At 40.1% G+C, this 25,969-nt stretch overlaps 1 protein-coding gene across 4 annotated transcripts in view; it reads left to right on the top strand.

The window, feature by feature from the left end:
- Positions 1-25,969, top strand: part of PRKN (parkin RBR E3 ubiquitin protein ligase) — a 1,390,885-nt gene that overhangs the window by 510,851 nt on the left and 854,065 nt on the right. For 3 of the 4 annotated variants that reach the window (XM_034963207.3, XM_055114294.2, XM_063605064.1), the window contains one exon: positions 23,804-23,925. In XM_034963207.3, the coding sequence (XP_034819098.1) occupies positions 23,804-23,925 (122 nt within the window). The remainder of the gene's footprint in view (positions 1-23,803; positions 23,926-25,969) is intronic. The other variant, XM_034963209.3, reaches the window with a different exon arrangement.

Below are 25,969 nucleotides of genomic sequence, written 5' to 3'. Positions count from 1 at the left end.
CAGGTGCTATGGTTTGAATATGGTTTCTTCTCACAGAAGCTCCTGTTGAGTCTTGGTCACCAATGTAGGTGTGTTGGTTTAAAGGTGGTGGGAACTTCAGGAGGTGCTTGGGTCATAAGGTATTTACGGTCATGGATAGATTAATGCCATCTGACAAGAGTGGGTTCTTACTTTTGAGGGACTGCATTAGTTACTATGAGAGCAGGTTGTTATAAAGTTCGGTCACTCTTTGTGTTTTGTCTTTTGCACCTGCTCACTCATAGATGTGCTCTCACCACGTGTTGCTGTCTACCATGTTATGATGCAGCCCAGACAGGGCTGCCCAATCTTGGACTTCTCAGCCTCAAGAACTGTGAGCTACATAAACATTTTCTTTATAAATTACCCAGTCTCAGGTATACTGTTATAACCACAGAAAATGAACCAAGACAACAGGCTTGTCTCTCCCAAGAACACCAGGAGTTTCGGCTACCACTAACACAGGGCATCTCAGATGAGTATGGTTTTTTATAAAATTTGATCAGCAAATGGCTTTGCCTGTGTAAAACTCTTATAGCAGCTCAGAGCAAGATGGCTTGGGCCCTGGGGATTGCAGCAACAACCTTAATTTCTTGCCATGATTTTCTCCCTAGGGCATATAATACTAGAGTAGCTGGGTCAGGGTGGGTCCATGCCCAGAAAGAGGATGCAGCATCATCTAATTCCCCAGGCATACTTCCCTCAAGATAGATTCCTTCCAGAAGGCCTGCAGCCTCTCTGTTAATTCCCTTTGATTGGCTTCTCTCCTTCAACTGGGAAAGTATAAATGACGGCACGCATCAAGCTTTTTCTCCAACTTGTCCTTCCCCACATGCACATTAGTGGATGTGAATTCAGTCTTGGGTCACTTTTTGAGGGGGATGCATTCTGAGTAGTCCACCGCTAGGTGATCTTGGCATTGTGTGAACATCATGGAGTGGACTTACACAGACCTGCATGGTATAGCCTCGCACACACCTAGGCTACATGGTACAGCCTGTTGCTCCGAGGCTGCAAACCTGTACAGCACGTGAATGGACTGAATACTACAGGAAATTATAAGACATTGGCAAGTTTTTGTGTATCTAAACATAGAAAAAGTACAGTAAAAATACCGTATTGTAATGTTATAAAACTACCATTGTATATGCAGTCCATTGTTGACCAGAACATTGTTAGGCAGTTCTGTAAACCCAGTGTATCTATATGCCAAATATAGCTCAGCTTGGTCTTAGCTTAAACCCTACTAAGTCAAATAAAATATCATTAAGAGATAAGAAAAGGAAAAAAAAAATCTTTTTTGGATATGGAGGAGTATCTATGAGGGGCCATCGACTCAAAGCTTATTGTGGTGGTGGAAGGCACAACCAGGAGCTTGAGTGACTAATTTCAGATGCTGACACCACACCACGAACACAGCCAAATCAGTCTTTGTAGTCCTTCATTCCCTGTCCTTTAAAAAGGGATACATTGGAATAATAGTAATATTTATCTCACGTGATTCCTATCTCATATTACAAAATGACAACAACAGCTCTTGGAACATTGTTAATACACATAATCCTAGGGAGGCAATGAAAAATCAACAAATTTTACAGGTAGAGCTGTGGGAATGACATTTCAGGGGGAAAAACCAGGACATAAGAAAGAGATACAAAGGTAGGAATATGCGTAGTGTATTTGTAGAAAGGTATACTGTGCTGTTTCTGGAGCATTATGGTGTGTGTGTGTGTGTGTGTGTGTGTGTGTGTGTGTGTGTCATGTGTCTATTTGGAATAAGCCAATATACACATATGTATAGATGTCAATAGATTTAATCAAGCATTGATTTAATTTAGTCAAATACCAGCCTGTAGAATTCTTCATCCCAATTTTTAATTTTGTTTACAAGCATATCTAGGAGTTCCAGCCTGTCACAATTACTGCAGTTTATACTGCTGCTACTAATAGTACTATTAGCAGTGCTATCATTATGATTAACTGCCTCTACTGTACTTTTATTACATGCTAGCTACATGCCAAGAGTGTCAATCACATGAAATTCTTAAAGTGCCCTCCTATTATGGTCTTCTATTCACAATATCAAAGACTTGGAACCAACCCAAATGTCCAACAATGATAGACTGGATTAAGAAAATGTGGCACATATACACCATGGAATACTATGCAGCCATAAAAAATGATGAGTTCATGTCCTTTGTAGGGACATGGATGAAATTGGAAATCATCATTCTCAGTAAACTATTGCAAGGACAAAAAACCAAACACCGCATGTTCTCACTCATAGGAGGGAATTGAACAATGAGAACACATGGACGCAGGAAGGGGAACATCACACTCTGGGGACTGTTGTGGGGTGGGGAGACGGGGGAGGGATAGCACTGGGAGATATACCTAATGCTAAATGACAAGTTAATGGGTGCAGCACACCAGCATGGCACATGTATACATATGACATATGTAACTAACCTGCACGTTGTGCACATGTACCCTAAAACTTAAAGTATAATAATAATAAAATAAAATAAAAAGAAAACTAACAGTGAGGTGAAGTAAACCAGCCACACGTATTAGTCATTTTTTGCTGTGTAATAAATTACTACCAGTGTAGTGGCTTTAAACGACACCCATTTATGATCTCATAATTTCTGTGAGTCAGGTCCCGCATTTCCTCAGATCTGACCCGCAGACTGCGTCCTCCACTCAGGATCTCACAAGGATGGATCAAGGCATTAATTGGGCCGTGTTCCTTTCTGCAGTTTGGGATTCTTTTTTCACACTGACATGATTGTTGGCAGAATTCATTCCCTGAAGTTGTAGGACTGAAGTCCCAGCTTTCTTGCTGGCTGTCAGCCACGGTTGCTTTCAGCTCCTTGAGGCTCCTGCAATGCCCTGACACGTGGGACTCTCAGCATGATAGTTCACATCTTCAAAGCGGTCAGAAGCTCTATCTCCATATCTTCGTTTCTACAAGATCTGGACTGTTTTTCTATGGGAGCTTCTCTGATTGGGTCAGGCCGACCCAGGGTATCTCCTTTTGGGTTAATTCAAAATCAACCGATTTCTGACCTTTTGCACATCTACAAAAATCCTTTATCTTTGCTATTTAATATAACCTCCTAATAGGAGGATATCTGATCATTTTTACAGGTGCCACCTGCACTCAAGGCGAGAGGGTTACATAGGACATGTATATTAGGGGGCTGGAATTTTGGGGATTATCATAGAATTCTGCCTCCTATGTTGTCCAAGGTGGTAAGAGTAAAAGGTCGTTATTCAAACCAAAACCAATGTTTTACCTGTAAAACATTGCATTAAATCTACTTTTATCTTTTTCATCCTTTGCATCTTATCCTCCAACTGGTACGTCATCTTAGAAAGTGTATTAACTGTTAGATAAGATTATGTATGATTGAATTAGTGTCTGAATTCTCTATACCTTTAATGTTCTGTTGATTCTTTTGAAAATCCTTTCTTTTTAGGGATTATGTCCTTGTCAAACCCAGACTGCAAAGTGATAAAGCAAAGATTTATCATCTGACATTATTTCCAATTAATTTGCATCTGCTAAAAATCTTTTTCTGAACTGATTGAGTTTTACCTGAATATTTACATCTCCTCTCTTGTGCCCACTAGTATTCTACTGTCAGCTTCATACATTTATCAATCATCTTATTTTGAGTAATGAAATAAGGCCAGAGAAGCATAGTCTATGTCAAATTTTGGCTTGGGAGACTGAGGTGTTTGGCTGACGATTTTGGAGCAGTTGAGCCTAGCTCTGGCCATACCACGGTGGCATCAATGGGAATGTTCAGAGTTCTCTGCTGCTCCAAATTTAATTGAAGTCTATGAATTACTGAATAAAGCATGCTTATTTGAAGAGTTTAATAGCTTTGGTTTAAGATAGCAAAGTGAGAAACCAGGGCTTCAGGAATATCTTATTACTGTTCATAGTCCAGTAAATTTCATTCATCAGCCAGGTTACTGTCACAGCAATGACACATATACTCAGTGAGAAACAGACCAATTGAAGAAGGTCTATTTCATTTTGCTGCAAATTCAGTGTCATCAACTAGCAGCAAATGCAAGATACTGAGCTGGGCACTAGGACTGAGGCGAACAAGGAAGAAAAGAAATAATTCCTTACTCACTAAATGAATACACATCATGGGAAGAAACATAGGCAGAATATGCATTTTTGTGCATTAGTCTTAAAAAAGAAACTATTCCAGTAGGAACCAATCTTTCACACCAAAGCATTCTGGTATCATGAGGGAAGATTTTCTAACAAGGCATCAGATTGGTTACATTACCATTCTCCGCTCTTTACTTATCTAACTCTTAGAAAATAAACACTCACCAGAGAATGGGATAGCTGGCCAAAGCCATGCAGGATAATTTAGCTCAATACATTCACAATACACCCCATTTCAAGAGGAGAGTGAAAGGATGAATTGTAACGTTTATTGGGAACTTAGTCTCTATATGCCTGTTTCTTTCACTGCAAATCCCTGCTGAAATCCATGACTCCAAATTTCAGTCATTCGGTGAGTGTTGCCTTTTTGAGTACTTTTCCCTGACGGCTGCCTGCCCCTCCCCTTGGCTGCGCCATGAGTAGACCATTCTGTGTCCATGTGGAGTTCCATTTCCTGACCTCTGCCTTGAACTTGCATCTTGACTTTTTTTTCATTGATTGATTTAGTCTCTCTTTTACCTTGGTTACTGGTTGGGTCTCTGATTTGAGAAACTACCTGTTGGGTTATGCTCACTGTGTAGGTGACAGATTCCTTTGTACCTGGTTTGCTGTCCTCTGCTTTGTACTTGAATCTTCACTTCTTACCCTTGATTGATTTAGTCACTCTTTTACGTTTATGTTGAAAATTTTTCCCCCATGAACTCTGGCCTTGCTGGGCTCATTCCTGAAGATTCCAGACTGTAGTTGCCTGTTTACTCCCTTGTTTGTTTCTTTTGCTATGCCGAAGCTCTTTAATTATGCAGGTTTAATTAGGTCCCTCTTGTCAATTTTTGCTTTTGTTGTAATTCCTTTTGAAGACTTAAGCATACATTCTTTACCAAGGCCTAGAATGGGAAGGATATTTTCTAGGTTTTCTTCTAGGGTTTTTATAGTTTGAAGTCTTACATTAAGTCTTTAATCCATCTTGAGTTGATTTTTCTGTATGGTGATAGGTATTTTTCTATATAGGAATCACCATACAGAAAAATGAACTCCAAGATGGATTGTCTTTAATCCATCTTGAATTTCATTCTTCTGTATATCTATAGCTTGTTATCCCAGCACCATTTATTGAATAGGGAGTCTTTTCCCCATTGCTGATGAAACAATTTTAATATATGAGAGGATATACACAGATTATAGGCAAATACCACACCATGTTATATAAAGGTGTTGAGCACTGTTGGATTTTGCTGTCCGTAGGAGGTCTTGGAGCCAATCCTTTATGTATACAAGGGAGCAACTGTACATGCCTGACAAGGGTATTTTATTTTATTTACTATTCTCCAACATCATTAAAGGCAAATACTATTAGCCCTATTTTATATGTAAAGAAACTAATCATTTAATCTCTAAAATGTATTTACTCATGGACCAAAGAATCAAATCAAGGAAACACTAATGAGTCTAAACAAGTGTTTTAATTGAAGATATCCATTTGTGAAATGGAGAAGGAAAGATATTATCTCCCTGAAGTATGTTTTTTTTTTTTCTCCATGCTGCAGAGGACCATTGGATGATGCACAAGTTTTTTCATCTTTATTTTAAAACTCAAGTGCATTTTCTACGTAGTGTTGCCTTTTACTGTTCATTCTGAATAAAAATCATCTCTGGCAGAAACAAGATATAGTATCTATGCAAAGATCCAGCTGGCCTGAGTTTGCAATATGCAGTTTAATATAGAAATGAAATAAAGCCAATAATGAACAGTAGAGGAAGCGGAAGAGCTACAGTGCAGGTGGCTTGTCAGTTTTTATTAATTTTTCTAGACAGGTAGTCACCTATGCAGTATTAGATAAAGAAGTGTTTGACAGATCTCTGAATCCACTGCATTCTAGTAGATTTTGTGAAAGTTTCTGTCAGAGCAAGTGAAGTCTTTGGCTGATTTCTTATTTTATTTATTTATTTATTTATTTGGACAAGAACTCTCTCTGTTACCCAGGCTGGAGTACAGTGGCAGGATCATGGCTCACCGTAGCCTTGACCTACTGGGTTCAAGCGATTTCTCCCACCTCAGCCTGCCAAGTAGCTGGGAGTACAGGTGCATGCCACCATGACCAGCTAATTTATTTATTAATTTTTATTTTTTATGTAGGTAGAGACAGGGTTTCTCCATGTTGCCCGGGCTGGTCTCAAACTCCTGGGCTCAAGTGATCCACCTTTCTTGGCCTCTCAAAGTGCTGGGATCACAGGCGTGAGCCACCATGCCGAGGTGTGTAACTAAACAGGCATATGGTTGGCAACTGAGAAACAGAAAAGAAGTAAGAAGATGGATGTTCTTTAATTCACTGCCACGGAGGAACACGAGTGGAGGCCCATGTGCATTATCTACCACCCCATTTGTGGCACCAGGTCCTCACACAGGGAGCTTCACTGTTAGGGTCCCAGCACCGTCTCAATGTCACCCCACAGAGTAGGGTGCTTTCTACTCCTGGAATGCTTATTTTGTGTCCACTCAACTGATACCTTAGTCTCATGAATCTTTTAATGAATGGTTTCCATACTTTGCTATGCATGCAATTATTTCCCTGGTAAACTTAAAAATTAATAACTAATAAACTGAATAAATAACTCATGTCCAATCCCCAACCCCCGATAGGTGGATTTGCACAGAGGCACTCCAGAACAGGCCTCACTGTTTCCAGCCCCGGCTGCCATGCTCAGCAGGACTCTAGGCTGCCACACACCTCAGGGTTCTGCCCTCTGCAGCATGTACTACACAGTGCTGGGCTTCCCACACCTAGTGAACGAGTCACGACGGCCTCCTGATGTCATGACTCCAGGGCTTGGGGCCTCTCTCAGCAGGAGCACAGGCTGCACACAGGAGCTCTCCACCCCTGCTGAGCCACCACCATCATGCCTGCTGCCAAGTGTCCTTCCCCAGAGGGGCTTCCGCAGGGAGCGGCCTGGTCAGCACCGCCTTCTGGAAAGCACCTCTGTCACGCTGCTCCCCAGCAAGTGCTTCCAGAGACTCTAAAGTTTATGAACTGTGGTCCTCCCTCTGGAGGGTTGTGGCTGGCTGTTGCCACAGCAGCTCAGTCCTCTGAAAGGCAGACCTGTCACCCCAGCGTGCAGTTCTGTGCTGGAGCTGTGTGGGACATGTCTACCTCTCAATCACACCCTAAACCACCTGTTTCTTTTGCATAGAGATCCTGCCAGAATTTTTTCCCACACCCCTGCTCACCTCCTGCTTAGAAGTCAGATAAATTAAGGATTCCTAGATGCTGTTAACAGGGATAAAGGATAGGGAAGAAAGGTGAATATTGCTTACTTATTGAGAGACAACCCCAAGCTGGAGCCTTAACAATACCATGATAGTGTTTTTGTCTCCCTTGCGCTAATGGGAATTGTGCTTCTCAGTAGAATCTTACATATTCCTCTAATTGATGTATTTATTAATAGTCTTTTAAAAATTTAAAACTGGGCATGGTGGCTCATGCCTGTAATCCTAGCACTTTGGGAGGGCGAGGCGGGCAGATCACTTGAGGTCAGGAGATCGAAACCAGCCTGACCAACATGGTGAAACTCCATCTCTACTAAAAATACAAAAAAAAAAAAAAAAATTAGCTGGGTGTGGTGGCACATGCCTGTAATCCCAGCTACTTGGGAGGGAGGCAGAGTCAGGAGAATAGCTTGAATCCGGGAGGTGGGGGTTGCAGTGAGCTGAGGTAGCACCATTGCACTCCAGGCTGGGCAACAGAGGGAGACTCTGTCTCAAACAAACAAACAAACAGACAAACAAAAAATTTAAGTAGTGGGACCAAGTCTGAGAAGCCAGAGCAGTAAGGAGAAGGAACATGTGGATGTGTGTGTTTGTTTTTCTGCTTCCTTCTTCCCACCCCCACACAGAGGCTGTAGAAAGGGATGTGGAAACCATGCATATCAGGAGAGAGACTGAGGGGAACAGATGATTGGGCCTTGGTTCATGTAGCACATGGAGAATGTGTCAAGAGGTGCTTTTTACAGTTTTTCTGATATGAATCATTTTCCTTGATTAAGGAGAGATTCTTCGATTGTAGAATAGCTGCATTAGTTGAGCATATACATTTATACAAGGATACTATATTTGTCTGTACACTGAAAATCTTGGTGTTTGCAATATCAATTAAGTATTAAAGTAGAACTAAGTCTATTGCAGGCTTCACCTGGTATAATTATCATGTCCTAATTATTACTGCCAGTTAAATTCAACCCAATAAGAAGTATCGGTTTCTTCCAAAACCCTGATTTTACCCCCAAAGTGATTTTCCTTACTTCAAATACAGAACCAAAAGAAAGATTTCATTTTTAAATATAATTTTGCTGGCTGTCAAAATCATTGTAATGCAACTTGGTCTCATAATCTCATGATGGGCTCACTGTGTCTGTGAGTGGCTGTTCATCAAAGTGTCCTGGCTATGTGGCCGTGTGGCTTTAACATTAAAGCCCAATGATGGAGCTTCCCAGACACCGTCTGTGAGAGTCTAACTAGATCACATTCCTGCCGCCAGATGGTTCGGACAGGTGATCAAACCATAGGTCATTTCCTAAAAAAGCCAGGCAAACTGGGTTTTTAAAAGAAGGACCTTTCACTGAAATTAGATTGTTTAATTAGTTTGGAAAATCTAGTTAGAAAGTGAAGATGGCCTTTCAGACAATGATAGTGTTTCCTGCAGATAGTGGCTGCAGCTATTCCCCATCCTGTCCATTTGTCCATTTGGGGTCCAGAAGGGTTTAAGTTCATTGCCCTTCAGTTTTCTTGTGACAGAGTCTCACTGTGTAGCGCAGGCTGGAGTGCAGTGGCGCGATCTCGCTCACTGCTACCTCTGCCTCCTGGGTCCCGGTTCAAGCAATTCTCCTGCCTCAGTCTCCCGAGTAGCTGGGATTACAGGCATGCGCCACCATGCCAGCTAATTTTTGTATTTTTAGTAGAGATGGGGTTTCACCATGTTGGCCAAGCTAGTCTTGAACTCCTGACCTCATGATCCACCCACCTTGCCCTCCCAAAGTGCTGGTATCACAGGTGTGAGCCACCACCTGGCCTGCCCCTCATTTTTATTTCAGTTTTGCTCCTGTATTCAGTGATACCTAGCAAAAGCTTCATCCTCAACTCCAAAGCCAATTAGATAGAATAAACAATAATTTCAATAGTCTTAATACTATTAAAATAAGACTCCATTTCTTAATGATGACACGAACATGGTGGCTGTAATGTAACCTTCCCTGCATGATGTGGTTAAATGAAGATTTATAACCAATTTACATTTAATCTTTTGACAACATTCATTTAGTATCACCAGATAACAGAAGCTGAGAAACATTTAGTTTAGAATCCTGACACTGTAAAAATAATTATCAAATTGCATGTCGTTTTAATGGGCCTGGAAGAACATTCCTCATTATATTGTCACAGAGATTAAGTTATTTTAAGGCCAGTTGATTGTGATTTTATCTTTTGCAAGCTAAAAGACTTTTTTATACCACATTAGTTTCAAGTCTAGTTATTTGGTTCCTCCACATAATATTTACCGTTTTTATTCATCGAAACCAGGGAGAATGCAATAAAATGTAGCCTTCACCTTAAAAATAATCCAAAGCCCGGTAGGAGAGATAAAATTATCTATGGGATATTGTGAGATAGAATGTAGCTTACGACCCCTAAGAATGATGCAACTCAAATGTAGTGGGCATTTAGGGGGAGGGGATTTACATTAAATGGAGGAATTAAGTAAGACTTCCTAGAGGAAGTGGTATTTCTGGGCCCAATAAGGTTGCAGATGGGGAAGTAGGATGAAATAAGGATTCCTAGATGCTGTTAGCAGGGATAAAGGATGAGGAAGAAAGGTGAATATTTATTGGTTACTTATTGAGAGACAACCCCAAGCTGGAGCCTTAACATTCTTCTCTCTCCTGAAAAATAAGATCCTAAAGTATAATTTACAAAAGGTAAAATTATAAAGCAAATATAAAGTGAACACATGTAAAAATTTTTATTTAATCTTTTAATGAATGAGGGACATCATAAGATACCATGACCAATTCAGAGAGCCTTGAGAAATTAGGGATCTATCTTTCTATCTATCTATTTATCAACTAAGAAATTTCCACCAGGCCAAACATTTTGGGTGTTATCTGTTTCACTGGACAGAAATTATTTGCATATGTACTGGATAAAAGTCTACAAATATACAGGTAACTTCCCTGGAACCTTCAATCTGTGTTAAGAAGGAATTCATTCCCTTAGACCTGTGTTGCCCAAATTTGGATAACCACTGGACAGAACTGGCTGTTTAAATTTAAATTAAACAAATGTAAGTAAGATTTAAAAATGAATTCCTTAGTTTCAGGAACCACCTTTCATGTGCTCAGAGCCACAGGTGACCAGTGGCTGCCATCCGCAACTACACAGAGAGAACCATCCAACCCTGAAGAAAGGAGAGGAGGCAGTCTGTGCTGTGGTTTCTGTCTTGACTCTCTAGGGGAACCACGATTCTGCTGCTCAAAACCTAGGATACTGGAGATAGAAAAGTTTACGATGGTACAGCTGAAACAAAGTGCATGCAATTGGAAGTCATAGAACTCTGGGTGTTGAATTGGCCCCACCTCTAAACTTCCCTTCCCTTCCTTCAGGTGCCTATTTGTTTGATCTGTTCCCCTTTGAAGGTCTTCCTACAGTGTCTCCTGGCACCTTGGTGTTCGTGTGTGTATGCTGTACGTCTGAGACCTGAACCAAGCTCCAGAGAGATAGGGGATGTGTCCGGGGCCGCTGCCTAACAGCATTGAGCCAACACCTTTTGATCTAGGGTGCATGGCTGCCTTCTGGCCTCCTAAGAGTATGAGTGGATGCGCCTGGATAGAACACAGGCTCATGGGAAAGTGAAGCTAGGATAATTCCAGAATAGGACATCAAAGAACTTTCAATATGACTCCATTATAAAACTGCATATGGATTTACTTCTCACTATTCATGTGTGTGTGTGTGTGTATGTTTTTTTTTGGAAATATTTTTACTATAGTAATAATTCTACAAAATATATATACATATATATATATGTTTATTTATTTATTTATTTTTATTTTTTTAAGGCAGGGTGTCATTCTGTAGCCCAGGGTGGAGTGCAGTGACACCATGTTAGCTCACTGCAGCCTTGACCTCCCGGGCTCAAGCAATTCTCCCACCTCAGCCTCCTAGCTATTCCTAGCTGGAGGTACAGGCATGTGCCACCATATTCAGCTATTTTTTTGTTTATTTTTTGTAGAGATGAAGTCTCACTATGCTGCCTAGGCTGATCTCGAACTCCTGAGCTCAAGCTCAACTTGTCTCAGCCTCCCAAACTGCTGGGATGACAGGCATGAGCCACTGTGCCCAGCATCGTTTTACTATTGTGAGCATGCTAGGCTCCTTCCCATTGTGTATGCATTGTGAAATACCCTTCACGGTGTTTTGGAATACATCTCAGTGTTATTCTAGGATTTGAAAACTGTTAAAGGGAGGCTTGTCTTGATTGTTTCATTATTTTCTCACAAACTACTAGTGTTGAGTGCACATGAGATTTCCCCCAATATTTATTGTTAACATTATTGATAGATGGCATCTTGATAGGTTTGTAATATTCTTCTGTTTCTTTAGGACCACCACCCCACTTTCTAACCATCATTCTCCCTTTCCCCAACCAACCCAATCCTTTTTGCAGACAAGATTAAAGTACATTTAGAAAGCTAGATACTGACTGATAAATTATCAATTTATATCTTCATTTTTTTTCCTATTGACTGCTAGTATAGTCATGCACCACATAAAGACATTCAGTCAAGGATGGACCACATATATAACAATGGTCCCATAAGATTTTAATTGAGCTAAAAAGTTTCTATCACCCAGTCATATCATAGCCCTCATAATGTCACATTACCTTTTCTATGTTTAGATATGTTTAGGTATACAAATACTTACCATTGTGTTACAGTTGCCTGCAGTATTCAGTACAGTAACATGCTGCACAAGTTCATAGCCTAGGAGCAATAGGCTGTACCATAGGGCCCAGCTGTGTACTAGGTGATGCCGTCTAGGTGTGTGTAAGTACACTCTGATGTTTGCACAATTCCACAATCATCTAAGGACACATTTCTCAGAATATATCCCTGTTGTTAAACAATGCCTGACTGTATATAAGCATGTTTAGATTTCTCTGAGTTTACCTTTTATAGAGGCAATGAAGAATACATGCCGGCCTGTGACTCTGCAGCATTCTCAAAGCCCGATGTTTTTCTTCTTTAGGCAGAGACAATATCAAAAATAAACAGAAACATTACTGTAATCTGTAGCACAGGCCGAGCAACCTTCCTGTGTTTTTAAAATGTTGAGTTTAAACGAGCTTTCTTAATCTCACCAATTTCTTAATTATTTGATCATTCACGGGATTTAATGTCTTCCTTGGACAACATTCTTTTTGGTTGAAGGTGGGGGTGGGGAATAGAAGTGAGACCACTGACATGAAACTTGCCCTTGAGAAGCTTCAAATCTCGGGGGATTGCTGACTTAAACAGCTGAAGTCACTGCAGAAGATGGGATAGCTCAGCCTGCTACAGACATTCAACTTGAAGGGAACTTACAGCAAGGAGTATTTAGGGTAGGAGAGTGGCGGCCCCTGAGTGAGGTCTTAGATGGATTCCTGGAAACCTTTTGACTGAGATACTCATGATATAGAAAGACTTTCATGGTCCCACAGTACCAGTGAAGAGTGTTTCCGCTGGAGTTATTCCAGTGCAGACTTTTAGAACAATATGTAATTCATTGTCTTATCAGTCTTGATTAAAAGAAAAAAATAATCTATGTTTTCCCCCCAGCATGATGACATCACCATGTGTTTCTAACTTATCAGTATGCTACTAGAGAAAAATATTTCTTCTTCTCTTTTAAGAGGTAGTAGAGATTTTATGAATCTCAATCACCACCAAAAGCTTTTGGAAATCAATACTAGAAATGATCCAAATTTTTTAACACTGAATGTTTTGTCTTATTTGTTACAGGTGAAATAAGATGCTTAAAGCATCAAAATTTGTAAGAGTTTTATGTTAGCAGTGAAGATAGGAAATATCATATGTAAATAAAATATTTATACAAAACTAATTATATTGGCTATTGAAGATGAATAAAGAATGTGGGAGTTTGGAGGCTCACACCGTGTTGCTCTACTCTCTAATTAATGCCATTCCTCTGAGGGTTCATTTATGTAACAGGTTTTTCTAACACTTAGAATGTTTTTAAAATTTTTTTTAAATTATTTTTTAAATAGCAAGAAAAGTACTACTTCTGTAAAAATAAAAAAGAAATTGTGTTGATTCTCAGGTCATTCCATGGATTCCATTTCTTGGGGTAACATTCAATTTCTAGAACATGTGCTAATCTTTGAAAACGAGACTTAATTTTCCTCATTGGTAATTGCTGTACCTGCACATTCTTACTGAATGCCAGTGCTTTAAAACATTAATGGGAATTTCCATGAAGCTGTTAGCACTGATTGCATGAGGGACGTGGGGGTAGTGAGCCAGCACCTGCAGTGGTGTTTGTGACTGCTGGCCTGGGTCCATAATTGCCGATCTGTGTGTAAGTGCCACTTTGCAAGAGCCATGGAATCAGTCCCCTACAGTATTTAGTAAAGTCCACCGTCTGACTCAAGGTTATTATCATGTGGTTAAAAGGAAAGCATGTGCTTTCTAATCAGGAAGGCTTACCTGCAAATCTTTGATGACCCCGGGTGCTGTCTTGGGGACACCATTCAACCCATGAGCTTGTGTTTTCTTTGTTATAAAATGCTGACAATCGTACCTACCTTTCAAAGAAGAGTGGATGCAAATTTAACAAGTCTGCCATTCATATTAAATTTTGAAATACATATTGAATCCCCTTTAGTACCATTCCACAACCATACAATAAAAAAAGCTTTTATTTTGGGAATACTTTTTTTTAAAGTATATTAGCCAACTTGAAAATTTTATCAACTGGACTAGATCATGTAATTGTTTATTATTTTCCTTCCTAACTTTTCTACAAACTACCCCTGTATCTCTTACCTCATAATAAAAAAGTGATTCACAGAAACAAATATGATTCTAGAAAAATTTAAATCAATTTTGGGACTTTCCATCAGGGTTTGTGTTCCATAATATTATTAAGTATTTAATTGTAAAGGATTTGGTTGGGAATGAAGTAATTTTAAAAAGAATTATTTAAGATTCATATTTCCTCTATTTACAAAAATGCAGTAGATTTAAGATGGAAATACTGTCTAAGAATCAACATTTATTAAACAGGAAAGTAACCACCTGAGGAAGTAGGAGGAGTAAATGCCTACAGCTTGAAGAATCCGTGGGAGGAACTTGAGTTCAGAATTTTTTTGGCAGCAAATACAAATAAACAACATGTGCTGAACATTCCCTGTATAGCAGACATTGTTCTAAGTGCCTCACCTCCATTATTATTTTTAAAATCCTTACCACAGTCTGTTGAGTTAGATACTATTATTGTCTACTGAGACAATAATAATAGACATATAATTGCAGATGAGAGAATAATTGCAGATGAGAGAACAGGCATTGAGGGCCAGTTGATTTCCCAAAGGTGACAAGGCCAGGCCAGGGTTTGACAAAGAGGTCATGGCTCCAGAGAGGTGCTGCCTCTTTATTTTATTTTATTTTATTTTTTATTATTATACTTTAAGTTATAGGGTGCATGTGCACAACGTACCAGTTTGATACATATACATATGCCATGTTGGTTGGCTGCACCCATCAACTCATCATTTACATTAGGTATATCTCCTAATGCTATCCCTCCCCCCTCTCCCCACCCCACAACAGGCCCCAGTGTGTGATGTTCCCCGCCCTGCGTCCAAGTGTTCTCATTGTTCAATTCCCACCTATGAGTGAGAACATGCAGTGTTTGGTTTTCTGTCCTTGTGATAGTTTGCTGAGAATGATGGTTTCCAGCTTCATCCACGTCCCCGCAAAGGACATGCACTCATCCTTTTTTATGGCTGCATAGTATTCCATGGTGTATATGTGCCACATTTTCTTAATCCAGTCTATCATTGATGGATATTTGGGTTGGTTCCAAGTCTTTGCTAGTGTGAATAGTACTGCAATAAGCAAACATGTGCATGTGTCTTTATTAGCAGCATGATTTATAATCCTTTGGGTGTGTATACCCAGTAATGGGATGGCTGGGTCAAATGGTATTTCTAGTTCTAGATCCTTGAGGAATCGCTGCACTGTCTTCCACAATGGTTGAACTAATTTACACTCCCACCAGCAATGTAAAAGCGTTCCTGTTTCTCCACATCCTCTCCAGCATCTGTTGTTTTCTGACTTTTTAGTGATTGCCATTCTATCTGGCATGAGATGGTATCTCATTGTGGTTTTGATTTACATTTCTCTGATGACCAGTGACGATGAGCATTTTTTCATGTGTCTGTTGGCTGCATAGATGTCTGTTCTATGGATGCATAGAAGTGTCTGTTCATATCCTTTGCCCACTTTTTGATGGGGTTGCTTGTTTTTTTCATGTAAATTTGTTTTGAGTTCTTTGTAGATTCTGAATATTAGCCTTTTGTCAGATAGGTAGATTGCAAAAGTTTTCTCCCATTCTGTAGGTTGTCTGTTCACTCTGATGGTAGTTTCTGCTGCGCAGAAGCTCTTTAGTTTAATGAGATCCCATTTGTCAATTTTGGCTTTTGTTGCCATTTCTTTTGGTGTTTCAGTCATGAAGTCCTTGCCCATGCCTGTGTCCTGATTGGCATTGCCTAGGTTTTCTTCTAGGGTTTTTATGGTTTTAGGTCTAACATTTTAGTCTTTAATCCATCTTGATTTAATTTTTTGTATAAGGTGTAAGGAAGGGATCCAGTTTCAGCTTTCTACATATGGCTAGCCAGTTTTCCCATAGGTGCTGCCTCTTTAAGCCAAGATGGACATACCCCCGGCTATAGAGATGTCATTGTGAGGAAACTGGACACGTTATCTGCAGCATTGATGGTTTCTTCCATGTACATTTATATTATGGAGTTTATTCAACTTTTGGAAAGCTGTGACTTTCCTGGCACCACGTTAACTGTGCCCATTTCCTGGCCCATGTCCATTTCTGAAAGAAAAAGCACCTACATTTACTCTTTTTGGCTTTGTACTTTGTTATTTATTTAAACCTAATTCTTAAATTTTGCTTCACTCTACAGTTTTGTCTTGGTATGGGAAATTTCATTATTATTTTCAAAATGAAAAATGAAAAAATAAATTGGCAACAACAACCAAAAAATCAGAAAAAGGTATTAGATTTAATCAGCAGTTTTTGCCTCAGTAGGTCAAATTATTGTGCAGATACGTTAATTTAAAACTCCAGCAAAAATTTGAGAATTAAGTTATAACTTTTAAGTGTAGAGTCTCCTTAGAGATTGCTAAGCATGTTTTAGAAGTATTTTTTAGAAGTACATTCACTGGATGGATGGTTATGTAATTGGAAGCTGTTTACAATATAGCATAACCTTGGTTACTCCACAGGAGTTAAGATTATGGCTCATTAAAAGCATGGAACAGGCAGTTTGATTCAGTCGGGTGTAATAACCTATTGGACAAGGATTGGAGTGAAGAGTGTTCATGTAATAACTGTCTTCCTTTAGAATAGTTCTACTTGTTGGTAAACTTAGAATTTCACTTTTTCTCCTTAACGTTCAGTTACACCAAGTCCTATATAAACATTTTTTTATTTTAGTTCTTATATAAGTAATTTTTCTAATGTTTAATTTTACTGATTTCATATATGATATCCCAACAATTTAAAGGGTGTCTGGTTGGTAGGAAAGATGTTCTAGATATTGAATGATCATGGCTGCATTCTATTTTATATTTGTTGCCCTGACACCACCATGCTCACTTCAGTTTTCACCCCATTAAAAATATGGGAGAATTTATTGACCTAGCAAATACCTATTGATTGTTTATTGAGTTCAGGGAACTTCACTAGCCATTTGGAGCATATGAAATAGAGTGAAGTGTTACATACAGAGAGGTTGTATCCATAGAAAAGTTTGGACAGGTACAGAAAGGTCAAGGTGAGCGCATTGAGGGCCAGTGGTGTGCACACGAGGTACCATGAGCCTTCAGAAGGGGAGGGAAGGAAGCGTTCAACTGAAGAGAGTGGTCCACTCACATAGTGAGACGGAAAGATGGGCAGACACGGGGCCATGCGCTGAGTGGGATGTTAGGACGGTCAAGTGAATCGGTTGGCTGCATGACCTTTCCAGAGAGTGCTGACTGTGGCTCCCTAGAGGGAGATTTCTAGTGAGATAATGAAGCCTCCGTGTTTGACCTGCCCAGTTTAGCAACTTTTCCCCCAGTAACCTGCATAATGGTGAAATGGTCGTTATCCCCATCTTTTTCTTTTTTGGTTGGGGGGACAAAGTCTCGCTCTGTCACCCAGGCTGGAGTGCAGTGATGGGATATCAGCTCACTTCAGCGTCCGCCTCCTGGGTTCAAGCAATTCTCCTGCCTCAGCCTCCCGAGCAGCTGGGACTACAGGGGTCCGGCCCCCAAGCCGGCTAATTTTTTGTATTTTTAGTAGAGAAGGGGTTTCATCGTGTTAGTCAGGATGGTCTGGGTCTCCTGACCTTGTGATCCGCCCGCCTCGGCCTCCCAAAGTGCTGGGATTACAGGCTTGAGCCACTGCGGCAGGCCGATCCCCATCTTTTTATGGCTCCAAAGCAAGGTGTCCTTAGAAGAGGTGATTCAGGAAGTCCAGTCCAAATGAATTTCATGTAGAACCACTTTAGACTATTTCTGTACATATTGGTTAAACTAGAACTAATGAATACCTTCACTCAACATGAAGAAAAGTGGGTTCTCTCTCCATAATGTGTAAAGAAGCGCTTGCTGGACATCAGAGGTGGTGCTGATTGTGTTCATTTGGTACATACTGGTTGTGTCCCTGTGGAGACGTGTATTCCAGCAAATGTGGTCAAGCCCTGCTGAGGGCCAGCACCCAGAAATACAGTAGCAAGAATCCTGATGGATGATGAGGAAGAAGGTTCTGTGCCCCTGCTGTTACTTCTGACCAGATCCCTGTCCCGGGTCCAGAAACTCTGGCCATGCATCTATTCCACAGGAGACTCCAGGGCTCCACCAGAACTGAGGTGACTCCCTGCATGACTGGGCGCAGGGCTGAACTGAGGGAATATGGCAGGTGTAACTGAAAAATGAGAGCTAATGACGCCAGCAGCAGCATTCTTGATGTGTAAGAAACAAGGACAACTCTGTAGTCAGAAGGAGGAAAGAGGGAAGGAGCTGAAACCACCAATAGCCAGGCTTGGCAATGTGGGGGGCTTTGGACAAAGGCTGGGGGTACGCCTCATGCCAGCAGCTCCTTATCAGTAGCTGGTTCTGTGGTGTTGGTGCAAGCCAGCTGTTCGAAGAGGATGAGACTGCACTGGCTACTTTCCTTCTCTTAGATGTCATTTTTAGGGAAATATCATATGATAATGGAAATCAAGGGCAGAAATCATACAAGAAGTGCCAGTCTAACTGTACCTTGAGCATATGGGTCAGATTTCAAAGGTGGTAATGGAAATGGAGATGGAGCCGTTGCTGTCCAGGTGCATCTCAAGAACAGATCCCCTTGGTGTAGGAAATAAGGGCACATGATGGCGAGAAGCTTTGCTCTGCTTCTAGCACTACGGAAGTCCCCCCTGTCTCTGTCCTACCCCAGTGCCACGAGTAAAACCTTCTTCCTTCTCCTTCTCTCGGGCCAACATTATTTTTATATGAGCACAGATTAAAACAAGCTGTTTCACTGCCCAGTGAGTCTCCGCATTGTCAGTTGAAGAGGGGACCAGCCACACCAGTGGTTTTTATTCTCTTCTTCTGTGCTTTCTAGTTTGGTAGCTGCTACCCACAGACAGCTATTTAAATTGAAACTACTTTAAATTAATAAAACTCAGAGAGTAATTCCTCACCAAGTTTCAAGTTCTCCATAGGTAGTTGTAGCTAATGGCTACATATGCTATGTACGTGTGTGTGTGTGTCTCTGTGTGTATATATTAATATGAGATAGTGCAAATGGAGAACATTTTCATCATTGCAGAGAGTTCTCTTGGGTGACATTGTTCTACTTAATATTTTAATAGCTCATGCGATAAATATCACTTAAAATCAGTCCTGTTCCTGCTGTTTTGCTCTGTTACAATATGTTGATACTGAACAGTATTTTACCAAGGTAAGAAACATGTTAAATCTTACTCTCTCCCCACCTAGAAAACAAATTATCCCAGCAATTAAATTCTCAGTGACAACTAGTGATGGAAACTTCTCAGGTTAATGAAAAGTTTCCATTAGAATCAGAACGACTCTTCCTAAGTATCCTGTCTTCAACCCTTAAGCCTATTATCTAAAATACATAAAAGAAAAATGATAACTGTAAAGATTATACTGGTTTCTAAAAAAATCCCAAGCAAATAAAATATACTATTTTCAAATATTGGCTCTATTCAATATGTTGTAAACATTGTTATTTCAGCAACTTTTTTGACCAAGAAAAGAAAGGAAAAGAGAAGATTTGACTGAGGGTTCTGTTAGGCAAAGTGTGAGAGAAAACTAAAGAAGAAGATGGACTTGGCCGGGTGTGGTGGCTCATGCATGTAATCCCAGCACTTTGAGAGGCTGAGGTGGGCAGATCATGAGGTCAAGAGATCAAGACCATCCAGGCCAACATGGTGAAACCCTGTCTCTACTAAAAATACCAAAATTAGTTGGGTGTGGTGGTGCATGCCTGTAGTTCCAGCTACTCAGGAGGTTGAGGCAGGAGAATCACTTGAACCCAAGAGGAGGAAGTTGCAGTGAGCCGAGATTGTACCATTCCACTCCAGTCTGGGCAACACAGCGAGACTCCATCTCAAAAAAGAAAAAAGAAAAAAAAAGAAGAAGAAGAAGAAGATGGACTTCTTAGGCTAAGGAATGGTGGAAAGCCAGTGGGCCTCTGAATGGCCACAGCGACTCACACTTTAAAAGGGCCCTGAACTCAGTACACTTTCCTTTTTAACTTCTCTGCAGGAAAAAACAAAACAAAACAAAACTTCTGAATAAAATTAACATACTTTATTTGCAAAATCATTACATAAGTAGACTTAACCTCCTGGCACATGACAAAGTAATTATATGAGTTCGTTGATGTTTTGGGTTGGAGGAAAGAACTTGGCCGTAGGCAGATATCCAGGAGAATTTGGTAAATCTGGGTTTATAAACATGAGCAGTTTCACTTTCTATACATCAAGCCCTACAAGTGGATTGAATCCTTCATCTGATATTTTTTTCTAAATTGTTTTTTTCTGAGAAGTACAGTGTCACATGATGCAGCATTCCAGGAAGGCGTCTGTGGTCAGGAGAAGTTTGAGATGTCCTGTGCTTCATCCTTTCGTTTTTACAGAGTCACTCAGCTCTGAGAAGGGCTATGGTCAGGGGACTTGTTTAATGTGGCTTCACTTAGCACCACCTAAATTGGTTTGACCAGAGAATCCCCAATATTTTTGATTGTCATCTTTTATTAGCTTGCAAACCACTGTCATTTTCTGTAATGCCTACTTAAAATATACCTGATTAGTCTATGAATAGAACTACAAAATAACCAAATCACTTAAAAAGCTAAATGGTTTTATATGAAAAACATCCCTAGTTTTAGGATGTTGAAGAATTTAGAGGTGAAGTAGCATGATGTCAGAAACTTTGTTACAGATCCTTCAACCAAATAGTTTATACATGTAGTATATGTGTACACAGCTATATGCACACACACATGCACACACACGCGCACAGGGAACCCAAACGTGGCAAAATATCTGCAAGTGATGAATTACAATGAAGGATGTGATTTGTACAATTTTTGAAATATCTCTCTATGTTTCAAAACTTACTATACAAAAAGAGGAAACTCTTATGAACACAAACATAAGCTACTTTAGTTATTGGGATAATCAAGAAGCTGCCATACAGAAGAGTTGATTAGGAGAGAGAAAGGATTTTAAGGTCCAAGAACAAGTGAAAGGGTGAGATTCATGCTATTGACTAGAGACAGCTACATACCACGAGAAAGGTTTCTCAGGTCATTTTTGGAATTGCCTTGCCATTCCTCTAAGAGTTATGACTCCATATTCAAGAGTTTCTACTTTAGGCCCTTCAGCCAGGCCGATGGGAACCTTGCCCAGAAGATTGTCGGGGTGTTATTTGTTTTCATGCCTGTCCAGGTCACAGCATGACACAGAAAACCTTGCCAACTTTTAATTGTGTTATGTAGCTAAATAAATAGGGAAGCTATTCTGGAGGGGCTCTCAAGATTTACCTGATGCCCCAGCTGCTTGACCAAGTGGAGCCAACAGCTTGAAAAGCGCTGCAGCCAGGACTGGCCTGACCTTGATCTTCCTTAGACTGGCTATTAATCCCCAACTTGTGGCTGGGTCTGGAAAGCAGTGTGTGTAATAGATTGCATGTCATCTTGTATGCTTCTAGGGCACAGACATTGGCATGCAGTATTTTCTGAATAACTTCTGAAGGACTTCAGCGAAGGTTGTAGCATTCGGAGGTGGAAAAGTTCCTTAGCTTTCAGATTCTGCGTTGATATATCACTAGCTGAAACAATATTGCAAACATCACTATTGCCTTAAGGGAGAGAGAAGAGTCACTTAGTTTCCTGCAATTTCTGAGATGCTTCTTTTAATATTGTAAAACTCTTGCTAATATGCTCTTTCAACAATGCTAGCGTATTTGCAGCCCTGACTCCCCTTTCAAAGCTTTTGCTTCTCCTGTTCCTTTTCTTCCTCCTTTTTTCTTTTTATTGTTTGACCTTTACAAAAGGTTATAAAAATTGTGAAATTGGATTTGTTCCTGTTGCTGATAAAGGTTTTAACAGTAAAGGTTCCTACCTTCTTCACTAAGCACTTCTTAGTGCACATCAGAATTATCACAGTTCTTGTGATCTTTTGATACTCTGCATGTTGCAAATATTTATGTTACAAATATTTCCATTAACATTTACTTACATATTACAGATATTTCAGTCAGTTGTTACAAATATTTCTATAACATTAATACATGGTTCTATGCTGCATTTATATTACACGTGAAACATTTTATGTCATTATGTTTGCTAACAGCAATGTGATATTTATGTACTTGAATACGTTGTACATTAGGGCATTAAAGTTACACAGAAGTGTCAGAAAATAGTACTTTCATATCAATATAAGCATGTATTTACATTTTATCTTCCATTTCCCACTGGAAACTAAATATTAATCTTTATAGAGTAATAATTATAAAATATATTACAAACAAATGATAAAATTATGAAACTTTATGTCTTTGTTGTGCTTCAGAATTTGCAAAGTATTGTCACCTACAATATTAGGAAAGATAGCTAAACAAATGATAATCCAATATGTCTGCAAAAGCTCTTTTTGTAAATTCGTGAAATGAAGCTGCAAAAGACTTTAGAATCTCATTTTTTTCATTATTTTTGTTCTAGTTGTTTTTAATAGATCATATGCATTTGTGAGGCTGAAGATTTTCATTCCAAAAGTTTAAAAAACAATATTATCTCTAGATGCCTCTGATGATCATAGTAAAATTTCAAAGAAACTTTTATGTCATGATCTGTTATATTATCCACCCAGGTAAGGATTAAAAGAAAAAACTATTTAGTAATTTTCAAAATTTAGAAATTCAGGAAGGAGGTTGTATTTCTGGTAAGTGCTTCTGAGTAAAGTCAATTCTTAACAGATATGGAAGTATAAAATGATTAAATTTCCCCAGTTTACAGAGTATCCCTATATGGTGACAGTTGAGAGAAATGATCTGAGATTGAACTATTCAATTAGTTGTTTGTTCACCTTTTACTCTTGAAAATGTATTATTTGAATGGTGTTTGCCTAGGTAGAGAGATCATAAATGAAATGCAAACCATCCATTTCTGCACATAGCTGCTTGGTCTCTGAAAGTTCCTCGGCGTTGGCCTCTTTTCTTATTTTATGTGTGACTGTGAGTTAGAAAGTCAACCCTAGAAGCCCAGCAAACTGTGATCATATCATTTATATCATGATAAATGGGCTGGTTTTTCTCTGTAGATAAGATATTATGAGGAAAAATCTGCAGTCTTCAAAACTGTGTCCGGAAGCACGAGATAGAATTCAGGAGCATCCTGAAAGAATTCCTGTCATCTTTTCGAACTTCCTCGGCAAAGAGTGCCTCTGATTTTACTGTGTTGCAGATACACTTGCCCGATTCTCTTGGCAGTAGGCTGCTTACTTTGCTGAGTAAGTCACAGGGCTGTTGGCAAGAGAGAGAAAAGATTTCACTCTTGGAGCATAAAGTTAGATTTTCGAAATTAAATTGTTGTATTCTCATTGGAATATTTATTCCAGTAATGTTTCAAAATGTTCCTGAGGACTGAGTTTTAAAATTTGCCTCTAACAAGCTTTCAAAGAGTTTCTTGTCTCAATTTAGATTCAGCATTATTAGCCACTTCCTCTGCTTTTTCTTCTCCAGCAGGTAGATCAATCTACAACAGCTTTTATGTGTATTGCAAAGGCCCCTGTCAAAGAGTGCAGCCGGGAAAACTCAGGGTACAGTGCAGCACCTGCAGGCAGGCAACGCTCACCTTGACCCAGGTAAGGAAATGCAGTGTCAGCATGAGACTGCCAGGAAAATGAATGTGTACTAACACATTGCCTTTCAGTTTTTCTAATGATGTATCACCCGTCTTTGAAAAGAAAAGGCATTCTTTTCTGTGGTTGTGATAGTTAATGATAGCCGAAGTTTCATTTATGCGCCTTTGTCTTCTGGATTTCTTTCTGCTCTGTGAAAGTTTAGATTACACAGGGTTGTTTCCCCATTACTTTATCCAGGCCTATGAAAGGAAGTATGGAGAGTGCTTTGGCAGCAAAAAGAGGTTGGGCTTCTGTTACGTTGTGATTAGAAGGGACCATTTAGGAACCTTAGGCTGCTAAGAATGTTTTGTATCTTGATCTGTGCGATGGTAGCATGGTTATATACAAAAGTCAACATTCACTGGGCTGTTTCGTTAAGATTGGTGCACTAAATGTAAGTTATACCTTAATTTTAAAAAGTAAAAAAAGAGTATGGATCAGCAAACAGTATGCATATAAAGCAAGAGTCAGTCAACTAAAGTCTGCTGTGGCCACTGCTTGTTTCTGTGCAGCCCCTGAACCAAAAATGGTTTTTATGGTTTTAAATGGTTGGGAAAAATCAAAAGACGAATAACATTATGTGACCCATGAAATCTGGATTCTCATGTCCATAAATAAAGTTTAATGGAGAGCCAGCCCCACCCATTTCTGTACATGTTGCCTACAGCTCCTTTCCTGCTTTAAGTGCAGAGTGGAGTAGCTGGGAAACAGACTGGGTGGCCTACAAAGCCTGCAATACATACTCACTGGTTCTTTAGAGAACAGGTTTGCTGACCCCGATAGAAAGTGTCAGGTTCCAGCTCGGTGGCTCCAAGGGATTTGGCTGGATGTGATGTGGATGCAATAGAGGGCATGCAGGCCGAGCGTGTCCAGTCCCCGCGGTGGAGAGAACACAGACACGGAGGTGTCAAGGACACAGTGCTGGGGGCAGTCAGGCGTGCAAGTGTGGGTAAACACCCCAGGCGCCAGCCAGGAACCCCAGTGATGACTGGCATGTTCAGATTCTATTCTGCAAGCTGACGGAAACCACAGCAAAATTGTATAAACCAGGGTGATGTGTCAAACGCTATTGAGGACAGTTCATGCTGAGGACAGTTTGCCATTAGACTTGAAGATGGGGACAGGTTAAAGACAAGAGGCTAATTAAGGCACATTTCATCTGGTTCACAGATGAGGAGCTGTGGGCCAGGGTCAAGCTGGCAGCAGCCTTGTAGAATGGGTGTTACGGGGCCTGTGAAAGAACTCAAAAGATCCGCCTAATAAAGGAGAAATCATGGATCCATCTTCTCGGGCCAGGGTCAAGGCGGCAGCCCTGTAGAATGGGTGTTACGGGGCCTGTGAAAGAACTCAAAAGATCCGCCTAATAAAGGAGAAATCATGGATCCATCTTCTCGGGCCAGGGTCAAGGCGGCAGCCCTGTAGAATGTGTGTTACGGGGCCTGTGAAAGAACTCAAAAGATCCACCTAATAAAGGAGAAATCATGGATCCATCTTCTCAGGCCTGAGAAAATGGTGGAATTCAGAAAGCTGTGATTCAGTGTTTCACTTTGATGAACATTTCAGCTGTCTAGAGAAATTCATTTATAGAGTCAAAGCCACACAGGAATGATGCCCACGGGGCTCTTTCTGGGACAGTTCTTGGGCAGCTCTCCTGCCGGGCAGCATGCTGCAGGCCCAATGTCCCCCAGAGGGGTTGCTTCCACTTGCTCCTCTCCTCTGGCTTTCTCAACACAAGACACAACCTCATCTACCCCAATCTGTGCCTAAGTCCTGATTGCTTTAGATGGCATATATGACCTATTTATACCAACTTCCTGGTACTCTTGGTAAAAACGGCAATAGAAATGAATATTGAATTCCAAGCTAAATTCTTTTCAGGCATTATCTGGTTTAATTATTTCATAAGAACACTCTCAGTTAAGCATTATTAGTAACCCTATTTTAGATGTGAGGATAATAAGGCTTAAAGAGATTAAGGCATTTGCCCAAGAAAAGAGGAACTTAT

Source organism: Pan paniscus, chromosome 5 (assembly GCF_029289425.2).
Source record: "Pan paniscus chromosome 5, NHGRI_mPanPan1-v2.0_pri, whole genome shotgun sequence".
Taxonomy (NCBI): Eukaryota; Metazoa; Chordata; class Mammalia; order Primates; family Hominidae; genus Pan; species Pan paniscus.
The sequence above is the reverse complement of the archived record's forward strand: the minus strand, read 5'-3'. Positions and strand labels throughout refer to the sequence as shown.